Source organism: Aythya fuligula, chromosome 2, assembly GCF_009819795.1.
Source record: "Aythya fuligula isolate bAytFul2 chromosome 2, bAytFul2.pri, whole genome shotgun sequence".
Classification (NCBI taxonomy): Eukaryota; Metazoa; Chordata; class Aves; order Anseriformes; family Anatidae; genus Aythya; species Aythya fuligula.
In genome coordinates, this window is record NC_045560.1 from 95,156,528 (window position 1) to 95,179,313 (window position 22,786).

Genomic DNA, 22,786 nt, shown 5'->3' on the forward strand with positions numbered 1-22,786 from the left:
ATTTCACTAAGTATATATGAGAGATCATAAGTCTGAAAAGGAGATGTGTCAGGATTCAGTAAGTTGCTTTATGTAACCATACCAACAGTACAACAATCTATTACAGGCCATCTGCTGAAAATGAAACAGCATATGGGTACCTAAAGAAAAGTTCAACGTTATTGGTCATTCTTTGAGAGTAAGAAAGGAGACAGCAGTTTGAAATCTGCTTATGTTTGTGGTTTTTTGTTTGTTTGTTTTTCCATTGTAAATACTTGCCACTGGACCAAATAATCCATGATACTTATAGTGCTGTATAAATTATTTAAGTACTGCTTCCTGAGTTATTCATATACAGATATAGTGCTTTCTAAAGCGATACAAGTAGAAACTAAATTATTTTATTACTCCCCCCATAGCAATAACAATAAATTTTAAGTCCAAAGATTCCAAATCCTAGAACCCATATTTAGATGTAAAAAAAACATCCCTATTTTTGTAAGAACTGATCAGCCAAAATGTCAGCCAGGGAACAATAGGAATCACATTTCTAAAATTTACATTCATATAAATCTGGACTGGGGAGCTAAATCTCAAGCTCCTGTCACAGAAAAAAAGTTGAGCTAATGAACTATACATCTAGAAGAAAAATCTGCTTTTGAAGTAATTTATGTATGTAAATTTCTGCATGGTACAATTTGATAAGGCTAAACCTCAGTAGCAATGAAAACAGTGAAAACTATGTATGAAACATAAGTGCTCATAAATGGTGCTACAACTATAATTTCTATGTATTATGAGTCTAATGGATGACAGAGAAGTAAAGAACATGTCGCTATACAGTATGAGGCAATTTATTCCTGAATAGCTTGAAATTGGATTGTAAATGTAATCAAGTGCATTGATGTCCCTAGCTATTTGGTAACGACGTAGTATGCTTTCCCACAGAATTGTTCATTAAGGAAAATATTAAAGTCTAGATATTTTAATGTTATCTCAAACAAAATCAGAACATTTCTTCTAGACCATTCAAATCCTTTGTGTACTTTTTTCCTAAAGATTGGAATCCCTTTTAGCACTAATGAGGATTCACATCCCTGGTAGAAATTCCTCCATAGTAAGGGCCCATGCAATCTTCAGCTCAACAGATGCATTTCTCTCAAAGGTAAATTCAATATGCTATATGGACAAGGTGTGGAGCTTTCTCAAGAAAGTCTATTTAGCTCTACTTATGGCAGCATACAGAAGTAACCACAGTGATAATGTCCGTTTCTAAGGCTCTTCTTTGAAAGATTATATAGCAAGAGTGGTTTGATTCTAATAGTGTCAAATTGGATTTCTTTAGCACTTTTTTTTTTTTTAATACTAGTGTTTTTCATTTTTATCTTTCAAAGAGAGTTTTGTGAAAGTAGCTATATAATATCACTGTGTGCCCTCTATGATTAAATTAAAAATGTTATAATAATCATAATAATAATCATTATAATAATCTCATGGATTCTCCAGTGTATTGTGGCAATAACTGAGGTTCAAAGATTCAACTTTTTAAAGTTGGCATTGAATCCCTCTCCTTCTCTACCTTCTGTAAAATTTGTAAAATCTGCTCCCTATGCTTGTTCCTGCTATCTTTTGTATGATAGAAAAGCAGTAAGGTATCATCTAACTGGATACTTCCACTTAGCAGCAACGTGTGGAGACAAAACATATATATTTTCAGTGCATTGACTGAGAAGGTAAAACTGCTCAAAGATGCTTTGAAATTATTCTGAGCACAACACAGCAAAGAGGAAATGTTCTAGGAATGTGTGCGTTTAACAGGCTAGTGGCTGCAGCTACTGAATTCTGAATAACAAGCTTTTTGGTCATATCCAATTGACCATTACTATCAGTAGTACCAGGCACTCCATTACCCTGGAAAGCAGTAAAACTCATAAAGTTCTCAAACTGAAGAGGTCAAAGTATATCATCATAGAAAAAAAAAAAAATATATATATATATATATATATATACACATACATATATATTTTTAAAGTAGATATGCACATTTTTAATTAAATTGAGGTACCTCTAAGAGAGTAAAATTTCTTAAGCTCCACTTTTACTACCAGTGACTTGGTCAAAAAAGCTTGCTGGTATAAAGTATGTTCTTTAAAATGTTAGCATTCACTCATTAAAACTATAATTGCAATGTGAAAAGTGTTCCCAATACTAATCATAGAACCTATAATAGGAAATATGTTAATAGCTGTTGAAAAAGTGTTGTGGAGTTATTAGGAACAAGTGCATGATGTGTTTTCAATAGTCCTCTTTTCCTCATTCCATTACACAATAGAAATTAAGAATGTATTACAGAATAGTTCTTTAAAATATTAATGGCTATAATAACTGAAAGATTGATGGCCCTTTGCCCACATATGACAAAGCTCACCTACCATTAACTCTCCATCATAATTTTTGTGGCACCATTCCATCTGTGCTGACCCACTGAATGAAGGGAGCCACCCTAAGGTGTTTGTTAATCATACTGGGAGAAATTAAAGGGTAATTTATGTGACAGAATATCCTAAAGGCAAAGGTCCATTTTTTTCCAGCCTTGTAGGCTTTATCATATGTTTTTTTCCCACAAACTCTGTTATTTTTTCTGCCTCTAGTTCAGAGGTAGGGCTCTTACTGGCATGATTTCTGCTCAGTCTGAATGTACCAGGGAGAGGAACATTGGGTTTCAGATTTGCAAGGACTTCATTAATTGCTATTCATTTCATTGAATAAGGTCTAGCAAGCTTCACAGGGGGATCTTTTAAATGGGTTTTCCCTCTATATTCCTTCCCAGGAGTTTGGGGAGGGGACAGCTAAAAAAAAAAAAAGTTACATTGTGTTCATCCAACTAAGTTTCAGAAGACAAGGGACGTATCTGTCAACTGAACTAGAAAGGGTGGATAAAAAGCATAAAAGAAAGTAGAAATACCTTCTCAGCAGGCAAAAATAAATTTCTTTAAGGAAAAATAACAAAAAAAAAATATGTTATAGCCTGTAAATAGATACAAAAATATTCCCATAGAAACTACGTTTCTATGAATTCAACAAATAAATACATAATAAAAAGCTCATAGATCTTCCTTTAAATTCAAAGATACTTTATTCTGATAAAAAGGAGGTTCCTGGTAACAAAGTAACTCTAATAAAAACAAACAAACAAACAAACAACAACAACAACAACAAAACACCCAGGAGGAAATGAAGTATTGAATCCATGTTGGAAAGCTTTTTGTGAAACTCAGAGGTTACAAACCTAATGTTGCATTCTGGAGAAGTCTTCTTCACATATGAGTCTTTGGTCTTGGTTTAGAACATATTTTGGCTTTAAGGTCCATGTCATATATGAAAAGACTACATTTACATACAAAGTTTCTAATGAGTTAAGAAATAACAAAATAAAGTTTTCCTTAGCCTTAACCACAAAAAGCAAGTCTAATTATTTCTTGCTGTTGTTTGCCAAATTACCTGTTAATCCCATACACTGGTTGAGGATATGGTCCTGCAAAGCACAATGGATGTGCTTTAGAAAACAAACAAGAGCAACAAAACAGCAACAACAAAAATCATATAGGTTCTGTGAAAATAAACAAACAAACAAATAAACAAACAATTGAGCATTTGAAATTGCCGTGGCAGGTAGTACAGCCTGTGATAGTTTGAGAAAATCCCTGAGTTTAATGAGCAGAAGCTTCATCCCAGAGCTTTAGACAGATTTCACATCTTCTGTGATCAGACCGCTGAGTCCAGGGCAGATAAGGTCTTTGATCTTGAACTTCTCTTCATGGTCACTAAGCCAGCAGTTTTCAGAAAAGAATAAAAGTTTCATTTGCTCATATAGTAATATTGCTGAAGAGAAAATGGCCTAGCAGTTTCTGTTCTGAGTGAATTTATTTTGAAGACAAATAGCTTTATATCCAGATATATAGTCCAGACTGGTAGCAATGGCATTTATAACAGTGGGAAGATCTGCCAGGATGAGACAGATTCACCTATCCAATCACAGATGGTAGAAAATATTATTCACAGATGCTGCTGTATGAGAGCTTGGCTTCAGCAAGAAGTCAGGAGCACTCCTAAAAATGGATTTTATTAGCTACTATGCATTTCTCCCAAGATTGATTTTCTGTATGCTAGGAGGAGGGTGAAAAGGGGAAAAAAATCAGAATGTTCCTCTGAAAGAAGAATGATATATCTGATGGTAAGGAGCCTCAGTTGTTCATGACTTTCTTTTGTCAGTCAAGAGAAATTCTGTTGGATTCACAACATCTGAGTCAAGACTCCTTCAGTACATCTGGTGTTTCCCAAGGAGTGAACGTACTGAACTTAAGGAGTGCTGGTGGGTGTGAGTAATGGCTAGCACTAAGGAAAGCTGGGCTTCCTGCAGGTCGAGTGGGGAGATCAGCAGGCCATTTGGAATTGCTGCTAGTAATATGTCAGTGGCAATGGCAGAGTAAATGTATGTGAGGATAAAATTGCTAATCATCTGCAGAAGTAAAGCTCTTTAAATGTCTGGGGGAAAAAGAAGCTCCAACATAGGTTAGCATTTATGTTTTCTCCCCAACAGTGTTCACATACAAAGATATTAAGATCTTTTTTTTTCCCTTCCTGCAGTCTAAAATAATTTCACTGAGGTAGGTGTTAAGCATGAAAAGACTATATATATACATAAATATATATATAACATTGGGAAATTCTAACGTAATGTGAGAGAGAAATTGGGTTACCCCATTTCTTCCAGTAAAGGTAACATTGAATTCAGTGCTGTCAACACCACTGACTGAGTCAAGTACCCATTGATTTGGCCTCCAATTTAAAAAAACAATTGAAACTCAATGTCTGATTCTGAAAATGTAGTGTTTTGGTGAAGAGTCCTGCTCGAGAGCTGCATTACTGCAACAGTTTTGCAAAGTACAAAGCCGGATCACATTGCATGTGTGAGGTGGCTTCAGGAGGCCTGCTTTCAGCCTGTTTACCCTGCATGCAACATTGGCAGCGCAGTGTTTTACAGAGCTCGTTACAGATCACTTGCTCAGGTTGTCTTATAGACTTGCTTTTCCTTGCCTTCATCCTGGCAGTTTGCTGTCTGGCAGAAGTAAAGGATGAATAACACCTGCTACTTGGGACAGCTGCTGTTATGTACCTTTCCCCTTCTGTATAGAAAATGTCCATTCACAATGAAATGCAGGAAAAAAAATGCTCCAAGAGGTATCCAAGCAAAAGCTCTTTTGTTTGCTGTATTACTGCTTCTATTTTCTCTAACAAGGAAATATTATTTAAAAAAAAAAAAAAGAGAGAAAAATAAAAAGGCTAAGAATTATCAGATATGCACTAGTCAGATCTGATCAGATGCAAATAAAAGATGAGCATGATCAAGAAAGGGTGCTTAGCAATATGAAGTGATAATGTCAGATATAGCAATGCCTTTTGACCATGCTTATGAGTGGTTTATCAGTATTGCTGATTTTAATAGTCTCCTTTCACTCTTTTGCTTCTGATATTGATGTACTACTTTGATTAACATTGTTAGGTCTTAGTAAATCTGCATCTGATGCAACACTAGTTTCAATCTCAAAATAGTCAATAAAAATTGGGAAGGCAGTGGGTTAGATGCCTCTTTTTTTACCTGTTCTTGTTGTCCCAACAGAAATGTTAACTATTTTAATTGGAAATATAAGGTGTCATTATTGATTTTGGTTTTGCTTATGTTGCTTTATTATTATTATTATTATTTATTTGTGTGTGTGCGCGTGTGTTTGTTTTACAAGGGACTTCTCTGGGTCAGTAGAGCACAGGGAAACATTTCTGACAGATTCTTTCCATATAGCTTAAATTTCTCAAATGCATATCTTTAGCTGAAGTTAATGGTCTTCAAAAACTTATGGCAAAGGATGAGTAGAAAGGGACACATTTCAGAACACTCATTTCTCTGATCTGAAATTGTACCTGAAGTAGGTGGGCTGGATTCTCCTTTGAAGGTTTCTTTCTCTGCCCACTGCCTAATGACTGAGGCCAGACACCTAATGGTTAAACAGCCAACTTCAATAAAATAAATACCATCAATTACAAAGAAAGACCAACCAATATATGCCAGTAAAATAAATTAGCTTGCCATTTAAGAGCAATTTTAAAATCTGGTACATTGGAAAGTTTGTAGAACAAGAATTCCTGTATGAATTTTTTCAGATGTTTCAGAAACAGGTAATGAAAGTTCTTTAGAGTATATCTGTTCATTACAATGGAAAGATAGCAGTACCTGAAAGTAAGAAATACCTTAATTAAAATGTTAATTCTTAAAGATTAATGTTTCTGATAAATGTGAAAATCTTCCATATAAGTATATACACACAAATACATGTATATTAGCATGTATATTTTCTGAACAGATCCTTGATGAGACCAAGATCCTAGGAAAAATATAAAATACTGCAAAATGGGTGAATTCTGCATGGATTCAGTATGAATCAAGGGTTGCTGCTACATTGGTTAACTTCTAGTTGTTGTAATGTGACCCTCTGGGTGCAATTTGAAAAGAGATTATGATTTTATAATCCTTTCATGTTGCTCACAAGAGTATGTAAGATTCAATGCACTTTGCTTGGTGAGTTAGTGAATGGTGAGACTGTGAGGGGTAATTCTTGAATTGTACAGCCCATTGGATCTCAGGGCAGGTGGAGGGAAAGGCTTTAGATGTAATGAATGACTCCTCCTGTGAAGGACACATTCTTGCTTTCAAAGAAGTGGTTGTCTCTTAAAATCTATCCAGTGGAGGACAATGGGCTGCCTCTCTCTCTGTCTATAATACGAGTTCCTTTGCAAATCATAGCCTGAGAGTAACACTTACCCTGATTTCTGGGCAAGAACATAGGAAGGACCATCTACAGCACTACTTTGAATCCAGCAAAGTATTGTGTCCCAGCAAAAGCACCAAAGGTCCAGAGATGACTGGGAAGGGACTGGGGACAGAGAGCACACTCCCAAAGGGACCCTGACGGAGTAGTGACTGAGGGAGGACTGGCTTTTCCTGCTAGTAAGCCTGCTGTGGAACTTTCTATTGGACAGCTTGTCTGATAAAAAATACTTCTAACTTTATTAGAAAGCTGTTTTCAGGATCACAGATTTGGACAGAAGTGTCCAAATCTCATCTAAATCCAAATTATATTAGGAAATGACTTCCTATGGTTTTCTAACTTATGTCTCTGCTCTTACCAGGAGCAACACTTAGGTATATTTCACCTAAGTCCTGTTTAGAGACATCGGATAAGAGATGAACAATGAATGGCAATTTTTTACAGAGGGCAGTCTGAGTCATTAACAGCCTTTTTTTCAGCTTTGATTGTAACTTTGTAAACAACTTAAAGGTTAGGCATACTTGTGGTTTCCCAAAGAAGACCAGATACAGAGAATCTTGATTTAATACCTGCTTTCCTTTTAGTTTAATGAGAAAATACATTGCAACAACCTCTTGCTACCACCAAGACACCTTTTCCTTGCAAAGTTCTCTTTACAACACAGTTCAACAGTAAGACAAAACACAATGAAAGTTGCATCTTTTCCCTTCACCCTCCCTCTCTGATGAGGGCACTGATGAGATGGACATGCTGCTTCATTACCTGTGCAAACATATTGAAAAGTATAGTTTTCTGGTCCTTTCTGATGATGTTGGCTACATGGATTTAAATATCTGGTCTCACTAAATGAAAATAGTGCCTCAAGTCCTTTAAATCATTCTGATTTCTAGCCTTATTTTTACACTTAATTTACTCCAAATGTATCACAAAATAAACTAGCAGCTTAATAGAGTGGTGTACAGTACTGCAGAAACTTCTGTCAAAATCAGGAATGCATCTCTCTAAATAATATGAAAAAAAAAAACTTTTTAACTTTCTTACATTATTTCAAATTGTATTTATTTTTATCCTTTCCTTAAGCTTGATAGGAGTTCAATGCAAATACAATTTTATTCTAGGCAGGAATAGCAGTCTAGCCTATATTAAGATTAGCTGACACTACTGGCTTTGTAAAGCATTTTCAAAATCTTAACAAGTTTATCAAATTGAACTGAAATAATCACATTTTTTTTAAGCCTCTCAGACTTAATATTTTTGAATATTTCATTCAGATTAAACCAACTCTTTCTAAGAAAGAAAATTACGGAAAAGTATGTGGATTTGTTCATGTTAAAACAATTTGGTAATACCTTTTGAATATTGTACGAGTGTTCATTAGGAACAGAAGCATAAGTTCATTTAAAGAAACAGAAACATAGGCACAAGAATCATTTAAGCCTGGTATTTTAAACACGCTTACAACTTTGCAAATGAAATAATGCACTTATAGTGTATTTTATCTGATTTGCTATTTGTGTAAGAGTAGAAATAATATAGGGATTGTATACAGCTGTACAAGACTGTAACGCATAGTTTGGCTTGTTCCTATTAGCATTTTTTTCTTATTTAATCTAAAATTCATGTAAAATTAAAAACACGCTTTAAGTAGAATCTGCATAAAAGCCTCTCACTATTGTAAAAGAGAAAAAATACATCATCCTTTTCCATTCCCTAGATAAAAGAGGAAAGAGTTATATACATAGAGAAAAACCCACACCTCCAAAACCAACTTATCTTTAAATATCTTGCAAACATGTTTTCCAGATCCAAGAAGGCTATGAGAAAGTGAACACAGTAAATCTTAGTGAAGACTAATTTCCTGCTCAGCTGCTGGTGTTCTGAGAGTGATGTCACACTTTTTCACATTTGCATAAATAAATATAATAGTGGATCTCTAAAATATACTTTTTATTTATTATTTTTGTCTAAGAGTTAATATAACGCCTGGACTTCAATATCAATATTTAGGAAAACTTCTAGTTTCTCTTTAGAAGTCTGAATGTACTTTTGATACTTCTAACAACCATGAAACAAACTAAAATAATTGTGTCTTCTTGCTTTCATCTTTTGATATTTCTGAAACTTTTCTCCATTCATTGTTAAAATACTTTTTTATTAGCAAATTGTGTTTTTCTCCCTATATAGGAGTAAAGCTGTACAGGGATCTATCTATGGCTCATGGGATTTTCCCTTTTTTTTTCTCTTTTTTTATTTTTTATTTTTTTATTTTTTGTCTCTCCAGATCATTAAAGACCAGAAGCTACTGGTGATAGTTGGAGGGATGCTACTGATTGATCTTTGCATCCTGATTTGCTGGCAGGTTGTGGATCCTTTGAGAAGGACAGTGGAAAAGTATAACATGGAGGTATGTCCTCACGCCCAACTAATACTCATGGTTGCATATCTACAGCTTTCTATAGAACCTGGCGATATACATTAGTTTATATGAAAACAGGTCATGTTGCATATTTAAGGGGAAGAAAGGTTCTATTTTTAAATGTACTTAGAAATGGAACAACTGCAACCAAAAGAAATCCTATCTGTAGTTGAAGGTGCTACATTTCTTTGCACTTCTGATTTTATATGAATGTGTTGTAAGCACAGGAGACTTCTCTGCTAAGACTCTCTATTAGAGTCTGTTGCAATAAATAATAGATTATCAGAACCCATTAGCAGATTTCAGTAAGAGCTCATACAAGATAAGTGAAGGAGAGGTCACTGCTTAGATGGCATTCTTTGTGGAGATGCTCAGGATTTATATTTCCTACTGTTATGTTTATTTTCAGTAATAGCATGTGCAAACACCCATACTGATTGTTCCTATTTTAATGTCATTCCCAGAAAGGTCATGCTAGAGATTTTGTTAGGAAGGAGATAATAGCTTAATGCCACCTGTACACATTTTCCAGCATTCTGGTAAGTTTCTAGTAAAGATTTAGAATGGAACAGAATGGAATAGAAGAGAACAGAAAAAAAAAAAAAAAAAATTGAATTTCTGGACATGGAGGGTTTGTCAGCAAGAAATATGGCAGTAACAATACAGAACCAGAAAAAATAAATAAAAATAAAATAAAAATTCATTCTATCTCTATGCAGATTGGCAGAGTCCGAGAGTTTATAACCTCCAACATGGAAACTGGCAACATCTGAAAAGTAGATTATATGAGGACAATCTAGGAATATTATTCTATTCTCCAATACTTGACAATCAGTGAGAAAGAATATATATATATATATACATATATATATATATATATATATATTTCTCTTGTGATGTTAATATTTAAAAGAAGTATGATACTTTGTTCCATTGGTTTTCCTTTGTTCCTACTTCACAGTGTAGTTCTGGAATTTTATTAGGAAAAGATTTTACTTCTTATTGGAATATAATTTCTGAAATGATGTCTCTTGAACTGCAAGGGAAACCTTTCAAGAAATCATTTTATAGTCTGAAAAGAGCTTTCACAATCATTCCCTAGAGTTTGAACTTGTTTTTGAAGACTCCCCAGTCATTCTGATTGTCAATAAATATGGAAAACATAACTGAAATTTGTCTTGTGCAGACACTTCTGCCCTACATTTGCAGAGCTTGTTTCAAGCTCTGCCAATAACCCTGTTTACTTCATTACCTCCAACTACATTGCAATTGATGAAATTTCAATTGTCAGTGTTGTTAACTGTTTCACTGCTCATATAAAACCAAACATAATATTACAAGTAATCATAAAATCCAACTGAAATAATGCTCATTTCAGCGCTTTGGTGGGTTAGAACTCTTCTTTCCTCTGAACAGAGAGAAGACAAAACTAATGGACTTGATATCTGACCTTAGCAGAATCACTAGATTGAAATATTCGTAGACAGCAGCAGCAACTGTGAGGTTATCAAACCATAAATACAATGTGTTTGAAAAATAATGTTAATTGCAGTTTCAAAGACTACAGTTTACATCTGAATGTGGATTGTATAGTGCTAAAAACATGATGTATGTTTTCTCCATGTTTGGTGCTGTCCAGACCACAGGGCTGCACACTAGAAACACCCCTGGGAACTGTGTAAGCCCATTCAAAATTTTAAAAACTCACATTCACTGAATGCATACATAAAAACATATAATATTTTGAATACTCACATGAAATTGACCAAAACTTAGTGTTAGAGTTGTTTGCCATGTAAATTAGTCAGAATGTTTTCTTAAGATAATGGACTCGGGGAGGTAAGAAAATAAAAGTATTATGCAGCAAATTATAATATTGTACATATGTTTTTATCTTATATAAGCAATTAGGTGAACTGCAATTTGCTTTCCTGAAGCTGGCCTTTTCAAATTGTAGAATCTCTTTAGTAAAATAAATAAATAAATAAAATTGTATTTTTTTAAATGGATTCTACAATGGTGAATTTCTTTAATTGAGCATACCTCAACAGGTATTGGGTTTTGTGTTTGGAAAATACCTATCACAGAGTACACACTATTCTAGTAGTATTCCTGTTTTAATTCTGGAATGAAAATATGTCACATATATCTCTTGTCCCACATGCTTCTAAGAAATAATTTTAATTGAATACTTTTTCTCAGTTAAAGTAGATCCAAGTGATAGACACTGAACAAAATGTAGGCTCCAAAGATCTGAACACTATCATTTATTTTAGTTACTTTGTACTTTGAGTGAGGTTTTAACTGAATACTCATTGGCTCCCTGTGTGAAAGTTCTGCATTTGGCCTGTGAAAATTTGACTTTCAGGTGGTCTTCTATTAATTGTGTCTTCATAAATATTTCAGTCAAAAGAACCAAAATGAGGAACCTAGAAATTGACAGTATTGTTTGTTGTTTGGAATTACTCACAAAATGGTTAATTTGAATGTATCCTGGTCTTAAAGCTGAGGATGGGCAGTCTATATCTAAAAATATAAGGGAAGTGAAAGGGCTTCTGTTGGAATGAAGATTCTATACCCCAATAGAGGCAAGAAAACAGCTGAGATGTTTGATCTGTCATCTTTCAGATTGGTCTCTGCAATCATGACCCTGAACATCAGTTTTCCCCGTGAAATGCACATCTACAAAAGCTGTAAGAGACCAAGTTAACAGTTACAATGACTGAGTCTTAATCCAGTCCCTCCAACCATTAGTAGGACAGTTATTCAGTATCTGACATACAGACAAAAAAATTGTTGTATAAAAACAACAGGCTATGGCTAAAGGCAGAGACAGGTTTAAAAGTTCTGTAGCTATATTCCAATCTCCTACAGAGGAATGGTAAGGTTCCTCCTACTTGGATTTTTCCTGGTTTCTTAAGAAAGCAATGTCTATATGCAAGGGTGCTCTTTGTGTACCTTTTATTTCTATTGCCTAATAAATTTTGAAGCAACCAATTTCAGATAAATTTGACACATAGAGTACTGTAGGCTTGGTTCTCACATCCTGCAAAAGCACTTTCTGACATAAAATGCTTCTCGTTGTCAAACAGTATTGAGAAAATCCCATAGTGCTACTTCTGTTCACCTGTTTTTCTTCACACAGAATCACACACACAGAATCATCTAGCTTGGAAGAGACCTCCAAGATCACCTAGTCCAACCTCTGACCTAACACTAACATGTCCTCCACTAAACCATATCACTAAGCTCTAAATCTAAACGTCTTTTAAAGACCTCCAGGGATGGTGAGTCAACCACTTCCCTGGGCAGCCCATTCCAATGCCTAACAACCCTTTCAGTAAAGAAGTTTTTCTTAATATCCAACCTAAACCTCCCCTGGCGCAACTTTAGCCCATTCCCCCTCATCCTGTCACCAGGCACGTGGGAGAATAGACCAACCCCCACCTCATTACAGCCTCCTTTAAGGTACCTATAGAGAGTGATAAGGTCGCCCCTGAGTCTCCTCTTCTCCCCAGCTCCCTCAGTTGCTCCTCATAAGACTTCTTGTTGCATCCTCTGTAATACTTTTTCTTTTGCTGATGTTACTGAAGAGATCAACAGCCATTTTTTCTCATTAGTTTCTTCCTAGGCTGAATTTGGAATTTGGAATTGCTTCCAAAGATAAGATCTGGTTTTGACTGTTTCTGTCAGACCAGCTTACTCCAGTAATATGAACTAGAAGGCGTTCTTGCTTGTTTCACCTGCCATGTTCTTGGGCTTGAAAGCCATCAGGAATTCCAGTTCTTCTATGTATGTTGCTGGCTGTGGAAGAGTTTTGCCCCACTGGTAGGGGTCTATTTCCTTCTTGAAAACATCTTGGATTTTTCCTGGTTTCTTAAGAAAGCAATGTCTATATGCAAGGGTGCTCTTTGTGTACCTTTTATTTCTATTGCCTAATAAATTTTGAAGCAACCAATTTCAGATAAATTTGACACAGCTGGTGTAAGTCTTAAGGCTCTAGCATTGCTACAGATTTCATGAAAACAGTCAGCTGTATGGAGGAGAGGTTCTGGTAGCATCTCCACTAAGAGGAGGTTTTCAGTGAGAGTTTACTCCTCTTTCCAAAGGCAAACATCAAAATACCTTGCTGCAGAGGCTCTTCACAGTTAGACTTGGAGAATCTAGCCACAAGTTAAAAATACATAAGAAACCAGTTCACTCTCATTTCAGTTGCTCATGGATACACCTGCTGTGGAATGAAACCACAAGTCTGAAATCACAAAATCTTTTACAGAGTCACTTCTCCCTGTGCAACAGCCGTGTCATAATCCGATTAAATGCTTAATACAGTTCAGTAAGTCTTTGTGTAGACATGCAATCACACACACTTCTCTCTCATAATATAATGCTATAGTAATTCTACAGTTTACCTTGAGCTTTTGCAACTGGCCTGTCTTCTCTCAGCACAAATAGCTGTAACACTGGCACAAACTGAATGACTGTGGCCTTAGAAGGTAACAAGTAATAACTTTTAAAACACAAACTTGTGTACTAGGGGAGATAGACGAGATTTTTTAGTTCTCAAGGATAAAAAGATGTTAGTGTTAGACTCAAGAAAAGATGACAATATTTCTTGTAAAATTTTAAAATCTGTTTATCTGTTTATAGCAACATTTGCATTCCTTGATATCTTAGTGCTAGTTATATAGTTATCATTAGATATTTCCTCTTATGCAACCATATGATAACATTGTCAATATTTAAAAATATAAAAATACTTGTATTTTTATATTTTCTGTATTTTTTATATTTAAAATATAAAAATATTTTAAAATATTTAAAAATTCATTATGATATCTTCTGGAATGTTTCAAGTATTTAAGGTTTCACACTGAATTGTCCTGTTATGGTAATAAACAAGAAAAAAAAAAAGTGCCCTTTTAGAAGATACAGATGAGAAAACCAGATCAATGAATCACATTCAGTATGGGCTTCTAGCATTGATATAGAGATAAAATGTGGAAACTAAGAATGCCCAATTGAGAATGTCTAACTCTACATAAGGACATTACTATAATAAAAATATCAATAAGCAGGAAAGATTGAGTAGGCCATGGCAGTGGCAGAGTAGTGCTGTCTGTTAAATAAAACTTGGAGTAAAATCAGATTAACAGGTTAATCAATTAGTGAGTAAGATGGAATTCCTATACCTTTCAAATGTTTAACTATGTTATCAACCACATGCTACTAACCACAAAGTCAGAAGATCAGCTTTTATTGATATACTGAGGGAATCAAAAATATTGCAAGAGCAAAAATGCACATGTAAACTGGACAAGTGTCACATCAGAATGTGCTACTCAGACTAACTTATTTAGGAGCAGTGACTGCTTCATACTTCAACAAATAGGAGTACCCATGAAGAGAGAATTAACCCTTGATTTCATTCTGAATAGCATACAGAATCTGTTGTGAAGTGTTGATATTTGAAGGGCTATTCTGTAGCTACAAATAAAGCCTGCTTAGCTTCAATAGCTTTGAAGAAGCAACAGCAGCCAAAAAAAAGCATTAGAGTGATACTCAACTTTAGAAAGGGGAACAACATAAAACTGATGAAGCCTCTTAAAGAGACACTAAAGAGGACACCCTAGAGAGTTAAATCTTTGCAGGTGGCCTAGACATTATTAAGAATCTCATACTGGAGATACAGAGTAAATGCATGCCACATGTCAAGTAAGACTTGAAAAAGAAGAAACTCAGCATGACTAAACAGCAGGAAGACATCCTTCAAAAAAACAAAGCTGTATCCAAATGAGGAAAATAGAAAGGATCATAAATTCTGGTAGGTTAAATGTAGAACACAATAAAGCAGGCTAAAACCAACCTGCAAAATGCACAAAAATGAATAATAAATCTTTCTCTACATATTGGGAGCAGTAAGCTTGCCAGAGAATCTTTAGGGATAATATTTGATCAGAATATAATAGCATTACTTGCAGAAAACAGGCCATATAGAATGATTAAATGACTGTTTTGCTGCTTTTTTCAGCAAAAGTATTTGTTGAAGAGCTTGTGGAGATTCCTATGCTAGAACCCTTGTGATGAACTCACTGAAGAGGGACTGGAGTTTCTGGTAGGAATAGACAAACTATTCACAAATAAATCACTAGAACCAGATTATATTCTCCCAAGCTTTTTAAAGAAATTCAAGGAAGTAGTAGTGAAACTACTGGCAGCCATACATAATTATTAGCTCAGAACTGCTTTGATATCTGAAAGAAAAGTTGCAAATGTCTTGTCATGTTTTCAAGACAGAGTAGAAACCTCAAAGTTTTAAGCTAATGCCTGTAGCAGACCAATTGACAAAAATTGTAATCAAGAGAGGAATTAGAGATAAATATGCTACACTGACAAAGAGTTGGCATGGCACTTGTGGAGGAACATATGATTCAAAACCTCAGTGAAGTACTTTGAAGAAGCCAGCAAGCAGTGAACAGAAAATGACACAGCCTGCTAGGTCTCCAAAAAGGACTTGACAATTTCTTTCATCAAAGTCTCTCATGGAGAGCCATTAACCAGCCATAGAAAAATAGAAGCCCTCAAATGGATATAAAACTTTATCCATTCCAACAAGGAAACAAAACTAAGGAATTACTAACAGTCATACTCGAGAAAGAAGTGATATAGCTGGTAGAGTTCTTCAGGGATCTGGGCTGGGACTAGTGTTCTCCAGTGGAAGAGAAAGCAAATGATGAGCTGACAAAATGTTAGTGGTAATAGTAAAGTATTCCAGGTAGTAAAAATGTGGGCTGATTGTGAAGAATTCGGGGAGGTGGGGGGGGGGGGGGGGGGGGGGACACACTGCAAAACTTTGGTTCTGAATATTAAAATAGTAGAAAAAAGTATAAGTAGTAAGCCTTTAGGTGATGTATATAGAGTAAAATAGTCCTGAGTTTGGATAAAAAATGTTACATTCTGAGTTCTTCAGTGCTATGTGGGAACAAGGCACTGGTGTTATAAAATTTCATGAAAATATTCAGAGTAGCAATCAAAACTTATAGTGCTAGGACATGCTAGGGAGTATTTGGAAAGAGTCATAGAACACAGCACAGAAAATATTTTCTGTGTAATCTTGTGTGCTGGTTCTGCCTGGGATGGAGTTAACATTCCTCATAGAAGTGCTGTGTTTTGGATTTGTGGCTAATAGTGTTGATAACACACCAATATTCGGGATAATACTAAGCAGTGCTTGTACAGCTTCAAAGTTTTCTTTTTACCACTCTGCACGCACAGTGAGTATAGGCTGGGGGCTGGACAAGAGATTGGGAAGGGACAGCCTGTACAGCTGACTCAAACTAGCCAAAGAGATGTTCCTCACCATACACTCAACAGTATGCCAAGCAACTCATGTTCAGCAGTAACACATGCTCAGCAATGGAAGCTGGGGTAGAGGAAGTGTAGGGGTTGTATTCCAAAGAGTCATTGGTCAGAGACAAGCTATGCATTGGTCTTGTGGGAGGAGATGAGAGATTGCCTTTGTATCACTGTTTGTTTGTTTGTTTTCCTTCTTTCTTTCATTTACTAAACTGCCCCTACCTTTATTCGTTTGTTTTCTTGCTTTTGCTCTTCCTATTATCTCTCCTGTCCCACTAGGATTGGGAGTGGCTGCACCAGTGTTTAGCTGTTGGCTCCTGTCAATCCACCACACCTAATATTGTCTTTTTGAAGAACTTGTCCATGCCCTTAAACCAGAAGCATTGGTTTGTCAGGACTTAACTATCAGTCAGTTGCAGCAAGTGCTCTATGTGCTTTTGACATGAAGTAGCATGGCTGATGCTTCGTTAGAGAAGACACCAGCACCCAAACATGTGCTTCTGAGAATTAAGCTCGTAAGGTAAAATAGCCTTTTCTGATTATAACTTCAGCAGCAAACCTAGAGATTATTATCTCATTTTCTATGCAAAGTCTTACTGATACTGTGGAAGATTGGATTTTAGATTTTTATTTAAAGTAGAGGAAACACACATACAGATTAAATAAACTGTTCATTCTACATTTCTGACTAAGACTGAAGAAGCTTGACTTAAAACAACTAAAATTGCCAGCAGTTTTCTTTCAAATAACTAATCCAGAACAAAATCAGTGTTATCTTACTGATAATTCTGCAGGTGCACAAAGATGTTGTTGAGTATTTCTTGGTAGAGGGATACAAGTGCAACTAGCCTGGAGGAATAAATGTTGTGCCTGAGTGTCATAATGTCTTTTCTGTGAGATTTCTCCAATCATAGTACCTGAATAAATGAAAATTCCAAAAATATTATTTGGACTGTAGGTGAATTCAACTAAACATACGATTCTAGAAGTTATTCAAGGTAGTAATGCCAGGCTGCTTCTCAGTGAGTGTTGTGTGGACATAACTAAGATGTGATGTAAAGGAAACTCAAAAAGGAGTTCATACACTATGTGTGAAAGGAAAGAAAGGGTAAAAACATGTTTAAGGAGAGCATAATGATGTATGCTACCAGACCAGTTAACTAAGAGCAGAGGCCACCAAATATAAAAACTTTCTTTAGGACAGACTTCTGTCCTGTGGAATCAATTTACTTGTGTGCTTTTAAACAAAAAATAAGTGAAAATTAAGTGAAAATATATTGATATACAAAGCTGTATATCAAGTACCATTTTCACACAAAGTTGTACTTAAGTCCTAGATTAGTAACCTGAATGCTTTTCTAGTTGTTTTGTTTTGTTTTGTTTTGTTTTTCATATCCTTTAATATTATTTTTAATTGTTTTTGCATTTCTTTATGATTTTTTTCCTTTAATAATTGCCTTCAGTCATGAGCACTGCTGCTGAAAGAACTGGAAAATACTCTGCCCTGAAAGTATGTACAGAGGAGAGCATGTGTGTATGTCTGTATACACAAGAGGAAAACGTGGGAGTATTGGTAAAGATGTCTGGTTCTAATTCATGTACTCAAGTAGAATTATGCAGATTCTTTACTGATTTGAGACAATCAGATCATGGTCTTTTTCCACATACGTACATATGCATAAGCAGATGTGTTTAGAGGTGTTGTTTACATTGTGCTATTCAGTCAGCTAACAGCTGGATCAGAGAGAACTTTGTCAAATGTACATTATGAAATGAAGTATATAATTGGCTGAAGTAGTTTCTGGGGGTGTTCAGCCTAATGCAGGTCAGAGCTCGTTAGTCAATTTTTTCTCTAAATATCATTAAGCCCATCTGTTTCCCCTACTATTTTTTAAATAAATTTAATTTCTTCCCTTCCAATTTGAAATATTACAGACGGTGAGAGCCAAATGTCTCCTAAATCTGTAGCCTGCTTTCAAACCCTACCATTCTAGCTCACAGCAGGCGGCCCACCAGCAGTAGCTGAAACTGAGAACTCTTACTTGCATCTGCTGGGGCCCACTGGTGGCTGGCAGCCATGCCAGAGAGGACAAAAATGAATGGCCATGGAAGTCAGCTGTAAACCTTCCGCTGGCCCAGAGGATCTAGAGCAGGTCCAAAGAAAGAGTAAATATTAAAGAGCAGAAGCTGTTTTACTTGTCTTTCTGATTTGACATCAGTTTCCAAGGAAACGGAACAAAACGTGAGGACTGGGAGCCAGCAGCTGAGATTGACTCAGCTGGTGGCTAGTTCTACTTGTGTTTCCATGGAAACAGATATCAAATTGGCAAAAATAAAGAAATAGGGCAGGGTCAGTTCCAAAATGGCAGAATGAATGGCTGCAGCTTCAGCTACTTAATAAAATGAGGCTTGCTGGTGTTTATTCCTCTACAGTAAGCAATTCCAGTTTTAGTTCTGGCTCCATTATTCACTTCCCAGTAAATGTTACTTTCCAACCTTAGGGACGTAGGATCCACTATCATGGACCAGATTTGTAATCCAACTGGTTCAGCGGTTTGTTTGCAGCAGTGGCTGGCACAAATGCTTTCAAAGGTGGATGCTAGAAATGCGTAGTGCACAAATGAGAGTTTATCTGTCCTGCTTAAATTTTTGCCCATGGTTCCTAATAATTAGGGGCTTCAAATGCAGAGTTGTATATATCTTACAGCAATGCTATACACACTCACTGTTTGAATACTTTTGTTAATCCTATAAATGTCTGTTGTTTGTTTTTTTTTTAACTCTTGCTAACTTTTTGCAATTCATTGTAATTGCTAATTATGTACTGTGTGAAAAACTTCCTTTTTCAGTTTTGAAAATGTTGCTTTTAAGTCCACTGAATATGCCTTATTTTTCTTCTAGGAAAAAAAAAAAAAAAAAAGTATCATCCTCATCTATTTTTGCAGTAGCCGTCATTATTTCATGTGTGTTTACTACACATCCTTATTTTTCTCTTCTTTCTTTGGTAGACAGTTTTACTTTTATTAAGCTTTTTTTCCTGTGACATAGAAAGTCTAAAACATCCTTTTTATCTATAATGACTAATATTGCATATTTTGGAAGATCTGTGTAACAATAGTTTTCTCTATTATTCATTCTGTTCCTTATGTTTTGTATATTCTTTTTCACTGTCATACACTATTAAACAGAAGTTGGGGTTTTACTGTCAAAATGATTCCTGGATCATTTCCATGCATTAATTAAGACCCCTAGAAAATGCATAAGTTGTTCCATTGTTTTTAAGTGAAAATGGCTTTACAGTTACTTAAATTGAATTATATTTATCATCATATTTCCCAGTCACCTTAACTACTTTCCTCATAAATCTTTACACTCAATTAACCTCAAGTTTTGTCTGCATATTTTCCTGCTTGTGCTGTTGAGTAATCTGATTTTAGTATAAAATTATGGTTCTTAGAATGTAAATATTACTCTGGAATGTGGAAGCATGACACTGGGTTCATTTGTGTATAATTATTGTTACTTGTGTTGTTGTTATGCAATCACACTTCTGGTACATCTTTGCTGCTTCAGGAACACCTTGCTCTAGCTCCTCTTTCTCTGAGAATTCAACTACCAAAGGTACCCAATAGGACCTGTCCTTTCCATTGTATTTGGCAGTCCAAACTATTGTTCCTCTCTTGGGATTTCAAGGTATAATGTTCAATCCTAAGAGAAAAGACTATCTGAGGACAGGAAATCAGATGGCAACTATCTAACCCTAGTACAGTCATTAAGTAAATATGGATTAAAGCAGTCATTTACTGCTTTTGGTCACAGCACTACTGAAATTGCTACGTGTAGTGTGAGACTATCAGTAAATGATTCCTAACCTATTCAGCATTAAGAGCATGGGGCATATCACGTATCAATGATACCTGACTGGTTCATGCAGAAGGCACTGTGATAGTTTTGTTCATTCACTGAGTATATGATAGTATATGGTAGACCCAGTGGCATTTCTTCACTTTAAACATTGAATACATAGGATCCATTCATTCAGATTTATTCCTCTGAAGTCTGAACCCAGATCCAAACATAATATCGCTTTTATGCTCCCTTAAGAAAGCTGCAAATTACTACAGATTTACTAAAGGACCACACTGATGCTTTTTGGTAGTCATCTCTAGACTACCAAATAGCAGCATCCCAGCCTTAGGATATTTCAGCATTCATTCAGCAATGCCACACTTGCAAGGGCTTAGAAGCTCATCTCCTCACATGCTTTCCTTGTTCCTTCAGAGATAAATCTCTCAGGAATCTCTGGACATAATTTTACTTGAACTGAATATTAAGTGTCAAGATTTAGAAACATTATAATCCAGACAGGAACATGTTTTGCTGTTTTGTCAGTTATTTGAGTTGTTCTTATTATCAGAAGCAAAACAGACAGGAAAACTTTTCCTTCCCTCCAACTCCAAAGCCTGATTAAGAAAAACTCCCAGAAAACAGAATTAAGGAACTGATTAATCTTCCTTTTGGCATTCTGTCCTGTACATTCAATGTTCAGCCCTTTCTAGCCTCATGACATCTCTTTGTTTTTGTTCTCCTCTCCTCTCCTCTCCTCTCCTCTCCTCTCCTCTCCTCTCCTCTCCTCTCCTCTCCTCTCCTCTCCTCTCCTCTCCTCTCCTCTCCTCTCCTCTCCTCTCCTCTCCTCTCCTCTCCTCTCCTCTCCTCTCCTCTCCTCTCCTCTCCTCTCCTTTCCTCTCCTCTCCTCTCCTCTCCTCTCGCACCACTGTATACAGAAGCACAGATTTTAGTGCTTATGTCAGGAAACATATGCTGACACAGATTAAACGAAGCATAGTGAATTATTCCAAGAATATGCTGAGAATGCAATAGAGACCAATAAAATCTACCAGACTTCTCTGAAGGCATCAAGGTCTATTCTAAAACAGCTATTGAGATAAATTGTCTAATGTAATTAATGCTTCGTTGTGGGATGAATATTCCTTTGTTCCTTCAAATGTTTAATAGGTTGACACTGAAAGACACACTGTGGGTATTCTGGTACTCTTTTAAAACCATACCTTTATTCACTGAACAAGCTTATGGACACAGCACCCATGAACAGCACCCATGTACAGTAATATTTTGCCATATTGGTGTCTAAACCTTGAAGACCTTGTCTCACCCTGGCAAAGCAATGCAGTATTAGTTATTTATACCTTATAATATGCGAAACACCAATAGAATGTCTATGAAAATACAGATATTTTGAAAACTATATAAAATAAATAAAACAGTAGCAGCACAGAATATCTACTGCAAGTGCCTTAGGCCTTTTCTGCATGGATTTCTCATACAGTATTAAGTCAAGGCCTTTGGCTGCCTATATCTTGTGCATGTAAAAAATGTTTACAGTTTCAGAAAGGACATATATTTCTTCTCTGAATAGCATACTCTAAAAAAAAATCAGATATATTGTATGTATGTAAGTAAGTAAAAGCTTTTTTTTGGGGAATCTGCCAAACACTAGAATGAGCTCTTCTACAAATGCTGCAGATTATTACAAATCTACTCACTCTTTCAAAATCAAGGTTTGTTTCTGAATTAGTCTTCTCCAGCATAACTATCCAACAAAATGTGTTTACAAATATGGTTTAGTATTTCAAAACATCCTGTTGTAAATTCTCTCTCTGGAGAAAAGAGAAGAAACACACAATAGGTGTTACCATATTGTTATTGGGATCAATAGGCATTCGCAATGCTACAGTGATGTATATTAGAATATTTCAGTTGCAAGGGATCTTCAAACATCATCAAATCTAAGTGCCTGAGCACTTCAGCGCTAACCAAAAGTTAAAGCACATTACTATGGGCATTATCCAAAAGCCTTTTGAACACTGGCAGGCATGGGTCATCAATCACCTTGCTAGGAAGCCTGTTCCAGTGCTTGACCACACTCATGGTAAAGAAAAAAGCTTTAAAACTGGGGACTTTTTGCTTTACAATGGCATGAGTCACCTTAAAGTCTATTTCGAAAACTGCCTTTGTTCTTATGCCTCCAGAACTGCATCTGTGCCCTGAAAAGCGCATGAGTTTTTTAAATGCTCCTCCACCTTCCAGTAATGCTTTTGTGCAGGTGGCCCTGATTTAGGTTCTACCATGC

At 35.8% G+C, this 22,786-nt stretch overlaps 1 protein-coding gene across 2 annotated transcripts in view; it reads left to right on the forward strand.

Moving 5' to 3' along the window:
- Positions 1-22,786, forward strand: part of GABBR2 (gamma-aminobutyric acid type B receptor subunit 2) — a 479,128-nt gene that overhangs the window by 339,808 nt on the left and 116,534 nt on the right. For both annotated transcript variants that reach the window (XM_032180769.1, XM_032180770.1), the window contains exon 13: positions 9,145-9,267. In XM_032180769.1, coding sequence (XP_032036660.1) covers positions 9,145-9,267 — 123 coding nt within the window. The remainder of the gene's footprint in view (positions 1-9,144; positions 9,268-22,786) is intronic.